General features: G+C 45.9%; 1 protein-coding gene across 1 annotated transcript; it reads right to left on the bottom strand.

The window, feature by feature from the left end:
- Window positions 1–2,942: 2,942 nt before the first annotated feature.
- il23r (interleukin 23 receptor) lies at window positions 2,943–15,208 on the bottom strand. Its single transcript, XM_079351139.1, has 16 exons — window positions 15,150–15,208; window positions 13,975–14,104; window positions 13,700–13,875; window positions 13,301–13,424; window positions 13,048–13,214; window positions 11,324–11,460; window positions 10,926–11,097; window positions 10,722–10,816; window positions 10,193–10,441; window positions 9,569–9,578; window positions 9,375–9,473; window positions 9,113–9,268; window positions 5,317–5,457; window positions 5,122–5,209; window positions 4,686–4,776; window positions 2,943–4,087 (listed from the first exon to the last, which is right to left on the bottom strand). The coding sequence occupies exons 1-16, from the start codon at window positions 15,205–15,207 to the stop codon at window positions 3,434–3,436; spliced, it is 2,547 nt and encodes an 848-aa protein (XP_079207265.1). The 5' UTR covers window position 15,208; the 3' UTR covers window positions 2,943–3,433.
- Window positions 15,209–18,640: the final 3,432 nt, after the last annotated feature.

Genomic DNA, 18,640 nt, shown 5'->3' with positions numbered 1-18,640 from the left:
AGGACATGAGGACAAGGAGCCACAGGTCGGACCTGAACCCAGGGGCCCGACCCGCCTGTCGGACTCTGCACGTGAGGGTTCGAGCTCAGGGAGTTTGTCTTCAAGTGTCTTGCAGCTTCTTTTTTCACTAATGTTTTGTTTTGATTGACTCCTTATAAGGCAGATTCTCCCGGGGTAATAAAGGCGTCATCAGGTCGTTTAGCTTCTTGTTTATGGTTCGATATCTCAACCACAGACTCTACAGATGCAGATTCTATGAAGTACATCACTGAAGCATGGAGGAGATCAGACAGGTCATGGAGATCTATGCTAATGTAGAGAAGACAGTGAGGTCATATGGTGTGTGACAGAGTTTCAAACAGCACAACAACCACTCAGTGATATTTATCTGATTTGATTTGGAGCCCAGACTAAAGCCTCTCTCCCACGTGCTGCAGGAGGGGGCTTCCCCCCCATGCAGCTGCACCAAACTTCAGCTGGAGACGTCCTGGCACAAAACAACCCTGATCCAACCAGTCCAGAGTGACACCAGAACATGAACCATCGGAGGCTTTCTATGAAGTGTCCTGGAGATGTCTTATAACTTCAGTGTGTCCGTGAGGGAGGACCGCTCGGGTTTTAAATGAGGAAGTGAACAAACTGTCAGGAAGTCAGTGCGTCTAAGAGCAGGTGGTGCATGTGTGACTCTGCCACACAGCGAGTCTGGGGACCTCCCCAACTCATTTCAATCTGGGTGTGTTTACAACAATTTCACACTCGGTCTCATTTCACTGCTCACGAAAACAGAGAGTCTAACGTGAGACGCATACAGAGGTCACACCCTAACCCTAACCCTAACCCTATATACTGATCATAACAGAGAGTCTAATGTTAGACACATACAGAGGTCACACTCTAACCCTAACCCTATATACTGATCATAACAGAGAGTCTTCCAGCTGATCACAAAGAGAAACAATGATTAAACATTAGCTTGTTTATTACATGTATCCACACTAATGAAATACTCACAGGTCTTTAGTGTGATACCTCATGCATGTAGACAGTGGAACAGAGACCGCTGTGTCTCAGTGGTAGAGTCTGTCATCTCTCTGCTAGCCGGGGTTCGATCCCCAGTCACATGACCTACGTGGTCCTACAGGCAATACCCTTTACCCCAAGTTACTACCAATACTGGATGAGTTAATACTGATGGACTCTTTACTCTGCAGCAGCCTCTACCATCAGTGTGTGAATGTGTATGAATGGATGAGTTAATACTGATGGACTCTTTACTCTGCAGCAGCCTCTACCATCAGTGTGTTGTCTGTCTCTGTATGTCAGCTCTGTGATTGGCTGGTTGTCTGTTTCTGTATGTCAGCTCTGTGATTGGCTGGTTGTCTGTCTCTACATGTCAGCTCTGTGATTGGCTGGTTGTCTGTCTCTGTATGTCAGCTCTGTGATTGGCTGGTTGTCTGTTTCTGTATGTCAGCTCTGTGATTGGCTGGTTGTCTGTCTCTGTATATCAGCTCTGTGATTGGCTGGTTGTCTGTCTCTGTATGTCAGCTCTGTGATTGGCTGGTTGTCTGTCTCTGTATGTCAGCTCTGTGATTGGCTGGTTGTCTGTTTCTGTATGTCAGCTCTGTGATTGGCTGGTTGTCTGTCTCTGTATGTCAGCTCTGTGATTGGCTGGTTGTCTGTCTCTGTATGTCAGCTCTGTGATTGGCTGGTTGTCTGTCTCTGTATGTCAGCTCTGTGATTGGCTGGTTGTCTGTTTCTGTATGTCAGCTCTGTGATTGGCTGGTTGTCTGTCTCTGTATGTCAGCTCTGTGATTGGCTGGTTGTCTGTCTCTGTATGTCAGCTCTGTGATTGGCTGGTTGTCTGTCTCTGTATGTCAGCTCTGTGATTGGCTTGGGACCAATCCAGGGTGCCTCTCACTCAATGACGGCTTGCTTTTCAGTCAGGATGAGGAAACGTCTTGTTTCTTTCTTCCTTTGTTGGATTATGGCGATGTGCTGTACATGGCCGCCTCTGCAAAATGTCATTGGATACCGTGTATCACTGCGCGTTGAGATTTGTGACAGGCTGCAGACGCCGTATTCCTCACTGTGACCTGTACATGAGATCTGATTGGCCATCCTTAAAGGTGCGCAGGTATTCACACTGAGTCTTCTTGGATTGGTGCCTTGTGTTCCTGTGATGTTCCTCGTGTCCGCACTGAGCTCGGGAAAAGAGCGTTCAGTTGTGCTGCTGCCTCCACCTGGAACTTTCTCCACGGAAAATGAAAATGGCCGACCTCATTTCACCTGAAGCCTTTGGCTCGATCTTAAAGGACAAAAAGCACGAGACAGTCGGACATGTCTGTGTGTCTGAACGACTCTGCACTTTATCTGTTAACTGATCCGTTCATTTAAAATGATATGTTTCTTCACTTATTGTCTGTAAACTGTTTTTAATCAAGGTCTTTGTATTATGACATGTGCTGTTGGTTCACTAAGGTTTTGATAACATTCACATTTCAGCCTTGATGAGGTTAAAGTTTTATTTTGCTCCACCAGTTTTTGTTTTGTTTTGATGATAGCAGTAAAATCCTGATACTGGACACCTGATCACATCTGTTAAGAGAGCCAACAGATCCTGTGTAGTTCAACAGACTTAAACTCATCTCTAATGTTTTGTAGCTACACCCCATATTTATATGTATGGATGATGTGTTGCACACACACACACACACACACACACACACACATATATATATATATATATATATACGTATATATATATAATGAACAAGTAAACAGATTAAAACTCATTTTATCATCTCAACTCCAGACAAGGTTCCACTGGAGAAATCCCCTGAGGGTTTTAAAGCGCTTTAAAGGTCACATATTACCCAGAATCCTCTCCTCCATGTTCCTCTAACATGTGTATCTAGTCTGTCTACAAACCCCCCAATGAAAAGTCCATCCTCTCCGTCTTCTGCCTGCTCAAACAGGCCATTTGGAGATGTTCCCTTCATGACATCACAAAGGGCAGTAGCCCCTCCCCCAGGTGGGTGACACTCCCACAGCTAGGTGTTTGTTCTGCCCTCTGAGTCTGCCTTCTCACCGTAAACAATAGGACATGGAGCCAGAAAGCAGCGAGTACACCCGAGCCCTTCCAGAGAGGGGGCGTGGTCAGACACAGCTCATTTACATATTTAAAGCTACAGACACAGAAACAGCCTGTTCTGAGCAGGGCTGCAATAGAGGGGTTTATAGACATGATCAAATACAGGATCAGAGTGGATTTACAACAACACACTTCACACACATGATGAAGAGGAGCGAGGACACTGATTTCACCTGAAGAAGAGGAGGAGATCTGTAAGGTGATCACTTGAGATAGATAGTGCTTTAATAATGCATTTTTAAAAGAAGTTGCATAGTGCAGAGTCTCCTCTCTGTTGGCCTGCTACCTCTGAGTGTCAGACAGTGTCGACATGCTGAAAGCAGCGACCTGAGGGAAATAACCAGCAGTCTGTGAAGTCTCAGCTCTACACTGAGAGAAACAAGTGTCTGATGGGTCACTCATCTTTATTTCACCCTGCTGTAAGTCCAGACTGGGAGAATCCACTTCCACATCATGTTCAGTACCCCGTCTCTCCAGTAAGAAGCTTCCATCCATGACACGTGTTGTGTTCTGTGTTTGAGGCCACGGGGGCTCACTTACAGAGAGGAGAGTAAGCCCCAGAGGTGGAAGACAGAAGTCCCCCTCCACACTGGACATAAAGCTTCCAAGTAGTCCTCCAGGTACGCCCGAGTTTCTGTCCTCATGTCCACTACATGATGCATCTTTCAGCTCTTCCTCTGATTCCCTCGATCCTTGTTCTTGTGAAGTCAGCGTAGAAATCTGAGGTTTGTAACCGACGTGTTCCAGCTGACAGTCCTGAAGCATCGCCTCAGGATCCAACACCAGTAAAGGTGTTTGTGGTCCTGGTCTCACCTGGGACAGCTCAATGTGGACGACGGGGTACACGTCGTCCCTTTGCTCCTGAGAGAGCAGACGGACAGGAGATATGGGAGGGTCGCTGCAGGTGGACGAGAAGGACAACTCACTTCTGTCGTCCTGGAAACCAAAACAAACATTTAGGATTCATATTCAGCAAAGTTCTGGTATTTACATGTTGTCAGAGTGAAAGCATCAAACATCACTTCTTCTTCTACAGCCTGAAGAAACTACAGGGGGGGGGGGTCATGTTGTGGGCGGGATCATTAAACTAAACTGAATTAAGAAGACGCATGTGCAAGCTGACTGGACTGAATCTTCAGAGTTTACAACCTTCACGATATCACCTGTTTTCGTCACCCTGTTGAAGGTAGAAACCAGCGTTACCAGTACACGAACAGGTGGAGGACATGGCAGCATATAAACCGGACTGCTAGCTTGTATTTGAAGAGCAATGCAGACACACACACGTATGTGGTGCTCATATTGGCGTTGACTGATATAGCCAGCACCAGAAGTAAAATGTGATTGGAGCTAACGCTAACACACATGATTATTGATAAAGGAAGTGAGATCATGAAGGAGCCAGACTCAGGCTTCTCGGTAAAGCTGTGTATGTGTCTGCTTGCGTTTGTCAGTCCAGTGTGTTACTTTCACTGCGGTTGCAGAAGTTCCTGTCAAAAAGCAAGAAGTGTGAATGCCAGCTCACTTCGATTACCTTCAGAAGTCTGATGGCAAAACTGTTTCCTGGTTTCGGTAACTTTTCGCCAACACAGTCAGGTCCCCAGGAAACACACTGCTGTTTGACCCTGGGGCAGAGACACAGTTTCCTGTTGAACTGCAGGTTTACATTAACAGCTTCTCATATTGCAGCAACCTAAAAAAGTCTTCTGCTCTTCTGTTTTGACCATAATGCCAGAAATACACATTCAGTGTCTCCACAGCTAAAACCATCCTTCACTCCCCCAACACATCAGGTGCTTCGACCACATGAAGTCCTTCCGTCAGGTCCTGGTTTCTGTTCTCGTTAAGAGCTGTTCGTGCGCTCATGTCGAGGTGTGGTTTTTCATGAAATGAACCACAGTGGCATCCACTGAGTGAAAACAAAACCGTAACACACTGAAAGGACGTTACAGGATGAAGTGGAGTCATACCTTTCTCTCACACAGCTCCAGCACAGCAGGTTAGCTAGGATCCCTATAAAGAGGGTGATGATGAAAACCATCACAATCACCAGGCCGACTACAGGAGGCAAGAAGGGAACGGTGCACAATGATGAAATATATAAATATATATATATACGTCACACATGAAACAATGGGATGTTTTAGTTTGAGCTGGAGGCTGACCTGCGGCGCTCGCAGGCTGAGAGGACGTCCGGCTCCCTCGCGGTCCCTCTCCTGCTGAAGTGGACGCCGTCATCTGCAGAGCCAGGGCGCCATGAGGACAGTCCAGCCACTCCTGTCTGAGCTGGGAGCCCGACACCGTCACTGCAGACATGCAGAGGAAAGATTCACTTTACATTTTGGTTATGATGTGTTAGAAAATCGAGAATCATATGATCACGTGTTCAATGCTTTTTGCTGACACGTTATATTTAGGGAGATTTCCAGGATGCTTTTTATAATATCTTACTGTAACAGTAGCGGAAGCTTCCACTCGGGGAAGTTGCCAGTTTCGTAGATTTACTTTTACACAACACACATTATCTACTTGTCAATCACTCAGTAGCAGACTTTTCTATACGACTGTATTAACTAACGGTTTGTGATCACGCCTACTAACGCTAATGTAAACGCCCATTTATTCTGAATAAAGAGCTAAAGCAAAGGGGAAGAAAAGGGGAACAGAGAGGTCGAGATCTCTTTTCCCCTTCTGCAGAAGGAAACAAAGATCCTCCCTGTCCGTGTCTCTTATTTCATTATTTGGTGAATTGTGTGTCTGGAGGTTTCAGGTGAGAGTCCTTGAACATGATGAACTCTCTTCTTTTAGTAAACCTGGATTTAGGGCTGTGTCCAGCACTGACTCATGCAGGGATGGCATGATAGCACACACACACACACACACGCACACACACACACACACACACACACACACTAATGATTTTTACTCGTCAGTAGTACAATATGTAAAGTTACACAATTAGCCAAAATATAATGATCTGGATTCTTCAGGGACTCAAAAACATTGATGAGTGTTTCGTGTTCGCTGTCTAAAAATACAAAGTTTGGCTTCACTGCTCGTGCACAAGTTTTTGCTTGGACACCTTAATGTATTGTTTTACAGGTTAAAGCACAAAGTATAAAAAAGATTCTACATTAACACTTGTGTTCTACTACCAGCAGCCTGCCGAAAACAAACAGAATAGATGATTTCTGATTGGTCAATAATAGATTTGGATTTTGCGGTGGCACGAGGGGTCCTCGACCTTGAAAAGAGAAATGGACATTTTACATGTGAGCGTCGACCCTGCGACCTCGACTCATCTGCCCGCCTCGTGTCACGCTCACACACTCACTGAAGGCAGAGCGTGATTTGTTGTGCTCATCATTATGAACTATCCCATTCATAATCACTCATACACATCTGGCTAGGCTGCTCAGGGGGGAATTAGCGGTTCACTGCCTTGCTCAAGGACACTTTGACATGTGTCACGAGCTGAAATACAACTGCTGATCTTTTCCCACTGAGACTCATCAAAGCCCTAAAAGGTCAAATATAAACGTTAAGCATGCTAAAGGAGCATTTGTGTCACGTAACATTTAAAATGAGTACTGCAGTCTAAACTCTAATCATCACAGAGAGCTGTCTCCTCCTCTCACACAGGTCAGCATGTGGTGGACACTGTAGCTTCAGTGTTTATCCAGCTCTGCATGTGGTGGACACTGTAGCTTCAGTGTTTATCCAGCTCTGCATGTGGTGGACACTGTAGCTTCAGTGTTTAGCCAGCTCTGCATGTAGAGACACTGTAGCTTCAGTGTTTAGCCAGCTCTGCATATGGTGGACACTGTAGCTTCAGTGTTTAGCCAGCTCTGCATGTGGTGGACACTGTAGCTTCAGTGTTTGGCCAGCTCTGCATGTGGTGGACACTGTAGCTTCAGTGTTTAGCCAGCTCTGCATGTGGTGCACACTGTAGCTTCAGTGTTTAGCCAGCTCTGCATGTGGTGGACACTGTAGCTTCAGTGTTTAGTCAGCTCTGCATGTAGAGACACTGTAGCTTCAGTGTTTAGCCAGCTCTGCATATGGTGGACACTGTAGCTTCAGCGTTTAGCCAGCTCTGCATGTGGTGGACACTGTAGCTTCAGTGTTTGGCCAGCTCTACATGTGGTGGACACTGTAGCTTCAGTGTTTAGCCAGCTCTGCATGTGGTGGACACTGTAGCTTCAGTGTTTAGCCAGCTCTGCATGTGGTGGACACTGTAGCTTCAGTGTTTAGCCAGCTCTGCATGTGGTGGACACTGTAGCTTCAGTGTTTAGCCAGCTCTGCATGTGGTGGACACTGTAGCTTCAGTGTTTAGCCAGCTCTGCATGTGGTGGACACTGTAGCTTCAGTGTTTAGCCAGCTCTGCATGTGGTGGACACTGTAGCTTCAGTGTTTAGCCAGCTCTGCATGTGGTGGACACTGTAGCTTCAGTGTTTAGCCAGCTCTGCATGGGTCTGTAAAGCTTTCTGCGTTCTAACCTCTCTCCATGTTTCATCTCCAACATTGATCCTAGTTTGAGCAGCTTTCTGCTGCTGGAGCTTATTAGAAACATGCAGAGGCTTTTTAGCTCGGGTACAATCACTTCTATCTGAAGCAGTTCCACTGCCCGCTTCCATCGCTGCAACACCTGTTCACCTGATAACTGCTCTCATATCTGGCAAACCCAGGGGCGTCCAAAACGGCCTTCAAAGCCCCGCCTACCTTCTCTGGTCCAATCAGATCCAGAGCATTCAGGAGCAGAATCTAAAGTTAGAAGGAGGACATACTGGCTGCTGCGTTGTTGTCAGAGAAGCTTCAACACAGCAGGTTTCCTTCATGATCACACAGGAAGAGAGCAGCTCTCTGATTGGTCCTTTAACATTAACAATTAAATGTCCACCAGGCCAGTATCCAGTCTTTATGTTTGATAAAGAAGTATCTAAAGGCTGTTTTTAAGGTTTCTGTCACCACAGGGAGGCGTTGAAGGACTTGCAGGACGTTATAAGCTGATTCTGAGAATCTGTTTTCTGTTGCCTCAACACTTGAGCTCCAGAAATAGTGTATGAAGCAGGTTAGTGACAGCCTCACAGTTGCATGTGTGCACAAAGCCACATGACTTCCTGTTTGTGGTTTGAGTGAGTTCTAGAAAACACTATGATTCACTGAATAAACTGAGAAAACTATGAGTGTACCAGAGTTTGAAACATAACAAATATCTGTTCGACTAAACCGTTTCTGTGTCTGCAAGGTATGAAGACGTTTCCTCTGCACGTCGCCAAATCCATCATCAGACAGGACCGGATTAGAATACTGAGCTCTCGGTCAGGCTGAAAGAGACAAACCTCGAACATGTTTCTAATGAATCTGAGTCCACTAATGACGTCTGATGTGTTTGCATCCATCACAAATGAATCAAAAAAACAGACAACATGCAGCCTCCAGCTTCACCTGAGAACGTCAGCACCTTCCTGGAAGTGAGAGGTGAAAAACCCTGCTGATTCACTGCAGGTTTGTGGGAGGCGAGTCTCAGGGGAACGCTGCTTCAAAACTTTCCATTATGCAACGATGGCGTCTGCAGCGATACACCGACTACTGTAGCATACATAATTTCCTACACGTGTGGATAGCATAGGTGTGCTACGAAGCCTAAACACACACACACACACACACACACATGCACAGTGAGTTGAAGGACTCCAAACCTTCAGCTCAAACTAAAGAGAGGTTTTTGTAAAATACAGAAGAAACGTATTTCAGACACATCGTCCATGAAGCCGAGCAGATGTGTTTATTTCTATATTAGAGATGTTTGGTTTAAAATATGCTGCATCTAAGATTTCTTATATTCACTGTATCTTCAAGAATCTTCCAGATTATTTTATTCACATATTCAAAGGCAGCCGCTCGTGTCCTTCGTCCATCTGTCCATCAGGTGAACACAAGCGGACTCTGTGCAGCGCTCACCTCGGAGCTCGGTGTTGCTGGAGTCCAGTGTTTGGAGGTAGATGGTGTAGTTTACTATGAATCCTCTCTGCTGGTCTACAGGCAGCTCGTCCCACTCGATCTGGATCTGTCCGGCCTCATGGACCAGTACTGACACTCTGGGACCGGACTGTGGCTCTGAAACACAAACAGGACAGAGAAGAGGCCACGAATCAACGTATAAAAAACAAACAGTGAATGCAGTGAACCCCCCCCCCCCCCATGAAGAATCTCTGAATCTTACTCTGTTCTGTGGAGTAGACCAGACGAGACGATGGAGCGCTGACACCCCTGCTGGTCACAGCAAACACAGACATGTTGTACCTCACACCTGCAGCCAGACCTGCAACACAACAGGAACTAAGACACTCGAAACAGCTCCTCTGTTTTACACCACAATAAATTCACTTTCTTTATGTAATCAAGCTCAGCATGTACCAGGATCAGTCTGACACATTACAGTAATACACAAACTGCACACAAGAGGGCAGTGTTTGATTATATCTTATTTAAAAGTCTTGTGACATGTAGCAGAAACATCCATCCATCATCTATACTGTTATTAAGCAAGAGGCGGGGCCACACCCTGGGCTGTTCACCAGCCAATCACAGAGCTCATACAGACAGACTCACATTCACACCGTCAGAGTCAGCAGGTAAGCAGCGTGTGATTGGACTGTGGGAGGAAGAAGCCACGGCATGCACGGGGAGAACACAACAGACGGGGATTCAAACCAGCAACCTCCTCGCTCAGAGCTAACCACTGCCCCAGCTTTGACACACTGTGTGTTACCTGTGTTGTGTCGTGGTGTGTTTCAGCTCTTTACCTGTCACTGCTGTCCTGCTCTCATTTCTGTGCACCTGTATCCAGTGCAGCTCGGCCTCAGGAACACTCGTCCACTCTAACACATAGTGCAGCAGGTCACCTCCACATGATGAGCGCCGTTTGTTCTCAGGCCACGACCACAAGACACACACAGTGCTGCCATTAGAGGCAGGAGCAACGTCTCTGAGGACAGGTCCAACATGAGCTGAAAGGAAACGGACATGAAGGCATCACACCTGATTTGGTACATGTGACAGGTTGGACTCCATGTTGTCTGATGTTTGTGTACCTGACTGTCTGAGAGGCACTTCTGCAGGCGGAGACGTCCCATACAAGGTGACTGCACTGACACTGAGGAGCTCTGCTGAAGACGGGACTGAACACTCGCTCAGAGCAGTTGCACACATCACGTTTCGACTCTGCTCTTTTCCCAGAAAGATCTCAAATCGTTGCACTTCTCCACTGTAGTCCTCTGGATTTGGATGCTGGGGGAGAAAACCGTCTGACACTTCAGGTTTACTTTTCAACATGTGTGTTTTAAAGATGTATTATGTCATGCTCTGCTTTCCTTCACACAGTTACACAAGACAGACCTGCTCTGTCCTGATACAACCCCACAGCTACCTTAAGAGCTCAGTATGTAACGCTGACACCTAGTGTTGAACATGTGTACTGCAGTCAGGCCTGAGCATGGTTACCTCCTGCACATACAGTAATGAAACATGTTTAATTTACGAGACAGTCAGATTTAAAGAACAGCTTTACCTTCCACAAAACCGTCACCGTCTGCAGCCCCTGCCGTCCTCGCGTCCTCCACACCTGCAGCCGCTTCGTGGGACCTACAGATAAGTTTGTGGGTGCTGTCAGAATCATTTTAAGATCATCTCAAAGCCTTGGTGTACTGATGAGTAAGAACTGTCAGCCTGCCTTTTCCAGGGCTCCTCCCCCTCACAGATGAGCTCCATTTACTGCAGTGCAACCTTTCACTGGAGGCTGGCGCTGGCGTGAAGCAGGGCGTGTTTGAATGCTTCAGTCCTGATGTTACGATACATGTTCTCACTTGGAACTCGTAATCAGTCAGAGGCTTGAGACCTTCCACTTCCATCAGACCCTCACTGGGCTCTGATCCCTCGGCAGCTTCCTGAAAGGAAACACACAAAGACAGAGAAGTTAGCTGTGCACCTCCTGATGTTGCTGTTAAAGTGCTCATGATGGATCAAAGCAGGTCTTTGTAACATATCAATACGTACAATAAGCTCTTTGAGCTGCTTTTTGTAAAGTGTCTTGAGACAACACTTGTTCTACACATAAAGATTGATTGATTGATTAATACTGATATCCACAAAACTATGATGCCAGAACTTTACCCAGGAGTTATTATGTGAGCGAAACCTGACGCAGGATCTGAGAAGCTCTGGGGATTCTGCTGTTCTCCACCTCAACACGGCTGCACTGGAGTCCTTCAAAAACTCTGTCAGCATCACTTGAGGGGGCTCTGGTATCACTGCAATACAAAAAACAACAAACAAGGACTAAACACACAAGATACAGTAAACTGTAGTTATACCACACAGAGGCTACAGGCTTTTTAAAGACCTAAAACTGCAGGTGTTGTAATGACAATAAACGTTAAAGGTCACATGACCTCCTCCTCCTCTTCAATCAGTGTCCTCGCTCTTCTTCATCATGTGTGTGAAGTGTGTTGTTGTAAATCCACTCTGATCCTGTATTTGATCATGTCTATAAACTCCTCTATTTCAGCCCTGCTCAGAACAGGCTGTTTCTGTGTGTGTAGCTTTAAATATGTAAATGAGCTGTGTCTGACCACGCCCCCTCTCTGGAAGGGCTCGGGTGTACTCGCTGCTTTCTGGCTCCATGTCCTATTGTTTACGGTGAGAAGGCAGACTCAGAGGGCAGAACAAACACCTAGCTGTGGGAGGGTCACCCACCTGGGGGAGGGGCTACTGCCCTTTGTGATGTCATGAAGGGAACATCTCCAAACGGCCTGTTTGAGCACACATTTTGTGAAAAGTGGAGCAGGCAGAAGACGGAGAGGATGGACTTTTCTCAGTATTGATTAGTGGGCTTTTTATGTCTCCATGTAGAGGACAGTGGACGGATGTTTGTCCAAAGTCTAGAGACACAAATCAGGGTCAGGAAACAGGGTAAAGTTCTCAGAATGAAGTTAAGAAAAAATAAAACGGCTGTGATCACTCTGCTGTGTTTTCAGTCACTAAGCAACATGTTGTTGACGATAACACAGTCTCATTCTTCCGACTGATGACTCAAAGAAAACACTTCATTATATAATCCTGTAACCAGGGTGTGTGTCTGCAGCCTGGAGCCCTCTCAAAGCCCCGTCCTTGATGGCTCCCTAAGCTTCTGATTTTCATAATAAAAGCTTGTGTTGATGTTTTTCAGATTGAGTGATAATAGGATTTCACATAGAAACCGATAAACAGCTTGTAAACAACTCCAAAATGAGTCCCTGCACGATAGAGGAGACTTTTTGAGATGAAATTATTATATTTGATTGAAATTTACCGAATGACGAGCCAGAAAGTGTTCTTTAGACTTTTGATCTCCACTATGTTTCTGAAACCTTTTTAAGTTTCATACTTCAGAATGTTGTGGATGCATCGCAGAGAGCTAACTACAGCTTCATTAATATACTGTTCAAGAAAAAAAGAAAAAGAGAGGGCTGCAGGCGAGAGAGCTGCAGGTGAGAGGGCTGCAGGTGAGAGGGCTGCAGGTGAGAGGGCTGCAGGTGAGAGAGCTGCAGGTGAGAGGGCTGCAGGTGAGAGAGCTGCAGGTGAGAAGGCTGCAGGTGAGAGGGCATGAGGTGAGAGGGCATGAGGTGAGAGGGCATGAGGTGAGAAGGCTGCAGGTGAGAGGGCATGAGGTGAGAGGGCATGAGGTGAGAGGGCTGCAGGTGAGAGGGCTGCAGGTGAGAGGGCTGCAGGTGAGAGAGCTGCAGGTGAGAGGGCTGCAGGTGAGAGAGCTGCAGGTGAGAGGGCATGAGGTGAGAGGGCTGCAGGTGAGAGGGCTGCGAGCTGCAGCCACGCCCCTCTGAACAGAGGTGAGAGCTTACCTATATCCTTCACACAGAGGATGAATGGGTCAGACTTTGAGACTCCAAGCTGATTGCCAGCAGTGATTATTAACTGGTATGTAGAGTTTCCATGGACCTTTGCTCTGGGGACGGTGATCACTGCAGCAGCTTTGAGCTGATTCAACACAACCTGGGTCCCGTTTTCTCTGGAGGAGACAAAGAAAGAGACGTTTTAGCTTTTTAAAAAAGCAAGCGAGCAGTTTAATGTGGGCAGAGATGACACACACTGTACCTGTGGATTGAAAAGTTGTAAACAGTTTTAAGGTGCGTCTCCCGTCCTCTTGACCATGAGCAGTCTATAGAATCTGATCTCCTGGTGGTTTCACAAAGGATCACTGAAGGTTTATCTGGAGGGTCTTTGGAAAGCAGAAAAGACAGAAACCATGAGTCAAATTAAATGCTAACCGGACTTGAGCTTGTTTATGTCTTTTCTAGTCTTCTGAATACTTAATGGATGAGTTAATATATCAAACACTAGATGTTAGAATGTCATATTGCTGCTTTAAGTCACTGTTTTCCTGCCGCTTCAATTATTTTTGTTCATTTGTTTTTTGTACTTTTTTTTTCTTGTAAGATTCTCTTTTAAATATCTTCTTTTCTTTTGACTTCTTTCAGTCTCAGCTGTACTCACAGCCTCCATGTAGGTCCAGTCCATTGACAATCTCCAACTTAACTTCAGTCCACAGTCTGCACGTGACTGAAGACTTTGGCACTCGGACATTAAACAGATTGAAAATTGCAGAGTTGCAGTTCACTCTGTGTGAAGGATCCAGAGTCTTTCCGTTGTGTTGCAGGAATATTTTGCTCCTAAAATACAGAAGAACGTCTTAGCCAGAGTAAGGAAACTATGAGCAGACAATGATACATCCTTTGGTTTCACATATGTGTCTTTGCATATATTCCAACCTTTCTTTGCACTTTGTGATGTGACAGTACACAGTCAGGTTTGAACCCAGGAGGAAGGGAGAGGCTGGTTCTACTGTCAGGTTGCCAAGTGCATTGAAGGCCACCCAACCAGCAGCTTGCAGAGGACAATCTGTTCAGAAAAGATGGACAGGCAGAGTTTCATTGCAGTACTATCCAAGAATAAGTTATGTGTGTTCATAAAGGATTTAAAGGTCTCATCGTCTATAAACTCCTCTCCTCCATGTCCCTCTAACATGTCTGTCTCCAAACCCCCCGATGATGAGAAAAGTCCATCCTCTCCGTCTTCTGCCTGCTCCACTTTTCACAAAATGTGTGCTCAAACAGGCCGTTTGGAGATGTTCCCTTCATGACATCACAAAGGGCAGTAGCCCCTCCCCCAGGTGGGTGACACTCCCACAGCTAGGTGTTTGTTCTGCCCTCTGAGTCTGCCTTCTCACCGTAAACAATAGGACATGGAGCCAGAAAGCAACGAGTACACCCGAGCCCTTCCAGAGAGGGGGCGTGGTCAGACACAGCTCATTTACATATTTAAAGCTACAGACACAGAAACAGCCTGTTCTGAGCAGGGCTGAAATAGAGGGGTTTATAGACATGATCAAATACAGGATCAGAGTGGATTTACAACAACACACTTCACACACATGATGAAGAGGAGCGAGGACACTGATTTCACCTGAAGAGGAGGAGGTCATGTGACCTTTAAATATAATGTTACATGTACAGTACAGCAATGCGCCATTACATCTTGATCACCTCTGCAGTGGAGTCCAATACAAAAGCTACTAATCACTACAACTAAGCTACTTATTATGAACATCTATTCAAACTTGCAGTATCTCCATCTGTATCTCCTCGATGCGTCACACGTCCCACATTAATGTCCAACCTTGTGAATAAAAGCTGACCTGGCTGTACACACTGTGAAAACAAATCCTCATTTTCTGCACCAGAGAAGAAGCAGCATGAGTCACTTGGGGTTTTGTGACAAAGACATATCAGATGTGGTTGCAGGAGCTGGGAATCCAACCCCCAACCTTCTAGTTGCCCCTTATCAGCGCTGCAGCTGCAGCGTTTACAGAGCTTCTAATAGTTTCACTAAAAAGTCTACAACTTTTTCTCGGAGGAAAACGGCTCAGTAGATATTGTACACTCACCTTTGATGGATACAATGAATACAATCATACATTTCCAAATGGATGAGAAGAGATTCATCTCAGCTCATCTTTAGGATCACCTCGGCATGTCTCAACACCTGTAAAGACACATACACATAATGTCAGCAAACACTTCTTTGATTTAAGATCATCTCCTGACTGCAACCTGTGGAGCTGATAAGAAGGAAACACCGTCATATTGATCTTTTTTAACTTCACAGTGTATTTATGCAGCTTTTAAAAAGCAGAAATGCTGTTGAACCCATTCATTCAGATTCACATTGTCTTCAAAGTATTTCTTGAAAGACGAGTAAAAATCAATGGAAGGTCTTTTCATTGCGTTCTTTTCCACAGATCTCTTTAGAGAAGAGAAGAGATAAAGCTCACCAGAAGTTCATCCCACTTGCTTTCCTCCACAATGTGCGAAAAGTCTTCTGATCAGATTACAGTCAAAGGGAGTCTTTCTGGCTTCCTTCTTCAGGTGACTTGCTCTGTGAGAAGTTTCTCACCAAAATGAGCTCTTGTTGTGCAAATGAATCATCTTAAAGAGGCCAGTGACCTAGTTAGGTGGTATTTTTGACAAACAGAAACTTTGAACATCAGCTTCAGTACTTTGGTGCTCTACTTCAATTACCTGTTTCTCACCACCACAAAGGCTCAGTCGACTTTAAATGTCAGCATGCAGAGCACGTGCTCCCATTAAACATGCTGCTGTGAGCATAAAGTGATCAAACATGACTTTTTTCACTTTGAAAAAGATGCTGACTGCCTCATCTGTTCGTCCTGAATCCTTCTTTTGACAGTAACTCTTGTCGTGCTGATGCAGTGAACGAAAAGGTCTGTCTATCAACATATCTGTTGACACAATCCTTCTTCTGATTGGCTCGTTCTTAAAGTCCCTCAAGCTTTCACAGAACTCAGGAAAAACCACATTTTCATTTGATGACTCAAACTCCTGGAGTGTTGTCCAGTTCTTCCCTCTCCGGCAGAGTTAATTAGTTTAATTCATCTTAGATGTTTTTGTAATGGAGTTGTTGTTTTTTTGTTTTAATGTGTTTGTAATTTCGACGGCATTGGAAAAAGTTGAAGAATAAATAAAGGTTTGAATTAAATTGAATTATGAGCATTATATGTCATTTATACGTATTGCCCAGGCATCAACCTCCAGGGGTTAAAAATGCTGAAGTGTAACATCCTGCAGTTCCTGGAGTGTCCACTAGAGGCTGGCTGCAGCAGCACAGGAAGTCACATACACACCCATTCAAACAGCCTGTTTTTACAGCAGACATGAACATGTTTACAGCCTGCTTCAAAACACCAAATAGGTGTGATTAGCTCATGTCTCCATCCACACACACTGTACGGGGGGGAATGTTTTGATGACTCAGCAGTTTTGATTGGATGAAGGATCAGAGTTATCCGCAATAAGGCGTGTAGCTGAGCTGATTGACAGGTGGGCGCCGTGTAACGGTTTGTCAGGAGGCTTAAAACCCGCCTCAGCTCTCAGCCTGTCGTTAGCTTGACTCAAAGTTAGCCTGAGACAGCATTTCCAGCACGGAGACCGCCATCCATGGGACCCTGCAGGGACACACGGGGGACTCCAGCACCCCCTGCAGGGACACACGGGGGACTCCAGCGCCCCCTGCAGGGACACACAGGGGAATCCAGCGCCCCCTGCAGGGACACACGGGGGACTCCAGCGCCCCCTGCAGGGACACATGGGGGACTCCAGCGCCCCCTGCAGGGACACACGGGGGACTCCAGCGCCCCCTGCAGGGGCACACAGGGGACTCCAGCGCCCCCTGCAGGAACACATGGGGGACGTCACTCAGGACTTGTCCTTCAATATTTACGGTCTGTAATAACACCAATTCTACTGAAAATGTTTTCTCAGGTCACTTTACATAAGAGCAGGTCAAAGCAGCTGTTCTGGGTTAAAGGGAGACGCAGGAGGAAGAGAGGGACAGAGACAACAGCAACAATAAGATCCATTTAAAGCTGTGTGTAGTATTAGCAGTAACAGCTAAATAGACTGATCAGTTCAATATTAACATGAGCAGCTGTAATGATGAAACACGATAAAAAGTTGAAGCAGACTCACGACAGTAAAGAGTTAGTGAGAGTCGAGTATAAAAGCTAAAACACTTACTCTTGTCTGAAGAGGAGGAAACTCTAAAAAAAGGAAAGAACCCACTTCTCATTTTGTCTCTTTTCTCAGCAGAACGTGTTTGAGGAAACAGCCGAGGCATTCGCTCACGCTGATCTTTTATTTTGCCTTCTGTCTTCAAAGGCTTTGTAGGGAAAAACCCGCCGTAACAGAAGGACTCATCCTCGAGATAAAAGAGACCTCAAAGTGCACTCTGTTTGTACAGAGATTTGAATTAAATGACTAAAGTTCATGCTCATGATTCAGTGATGAACTTTGATAATGAATGTTCTGGAAACAAGATATATGTGAAAGACTTTATTAAACATTTCTGTCACACAAACTTTAATAACCTGACTCCAGCTTGCTGGACACACACACACACACACACAAGGTATTACAGGTGCACATCGACAAACCACATGATTAAAAAAATACTCTGAAGGAAGTGTACTACTGTACTGTGCATCAAACTATAATTACAAGCTCATAAATTCAGTGTGTACAGTAGTTGGATGGATAAAAGGAAACAAGCTCAGAGTGATTTTCAGATTCAAATATATCTCTGATATCAAAATGTTTAATCAATCAGTCAATCAATCTTTATTTATATAGCGTCAATTCATAACAGGCGTCATCTGGAGACACTTTACAAAAGCAGGTAAAGGACCTTACTGTTTGTCGGTTAACATTAACAAAAGAGCAGGTAACAAGACCATGCTCATTGTTATGTTTACAAAAAGCAGGTAAAGGACCTTACTGATGGATATATTACAAGAGCTCAGCTTAATCCGTCATAGAAGAACAAACTTCCTTTTAACAGGCAGAAATCTTCAGCAGACCCGGATCATGATGAACAGCCATCTGCTAAACTGTGCTGGGCTTGAAAATGGGACAAGATGCAGAAAGAAGGGTGGGATAAGGAGGAAGGCCGGTCGATAAAGGCCCTGACACACCAAGGAGAGACCCCAGGAGAGGTCAGACCGAGGTCAGACCCAGGAGACGTCAGACCGAGGTCAGACCCAGGAGACGTCAGACCGAGGTCAGACCCAGGAGACGTCAGACCGAGGTCAGACCCAGGAGAGGTCAGACCGAGGTCAGACCCAGGAGACGTCAGACCGAGGTCAGACCCAGGAGACGTCAGACCGAGGTCAGACCCAGGAGAGGTCAGACCGAGGTCAGACCCAGGAGAGGTCAGACCGAGGTCAGACCCAGGAGAGGTCAGACCGAGGTCAGACCCAGGAGAGGTCAGACCGAGGTCCGTCCCAGGAGAGGTCAGACCGAGGTCCGTCCCAGGAGAGGTCAGACCGAGGTCAGACCCAGGAGACGTCAGACCGAGGTCAGA

Source organism: Symphodus melops (genome assembly GCF_947650265.1).
Source record: "Symphodus melops genome assembly, chromosome: 8".
In the NCBI taxonomy this organism is placed as follows: Eukaryota; Metazoa; Chordata; class Actinopteri; order Labriformes; family Labridae; genus Symphodus; species Symphodus melops.
This window is presented reverse-complemented; position numbering and strand designations above follow the sequence as displayed.

Bases quoted from the DNA above. Each gene is read 5' to 3' on its own strand.
- il23r (XM_079351139.1), bottom strand. From the start codon at position 15,207: ATGAATCTCTTCTCATCCATTTGGAAATGTATGATTGTATTCATTGTA. The intron at 13,876-13,974 runs GTTGGAATATAT...TCTGTATTTTAG, and splicing joins ATCACAAAGTGCAAAGAAAG to GAGCAAAATATTCCTGCAAC. The intron at 10,817-10,925 runs GTAAATGGAGCT...TGATTCTGACAG, and splicing joins CAGTGAAAGGTTGCACTGCA to CACCCACAAACTTATCTGTA.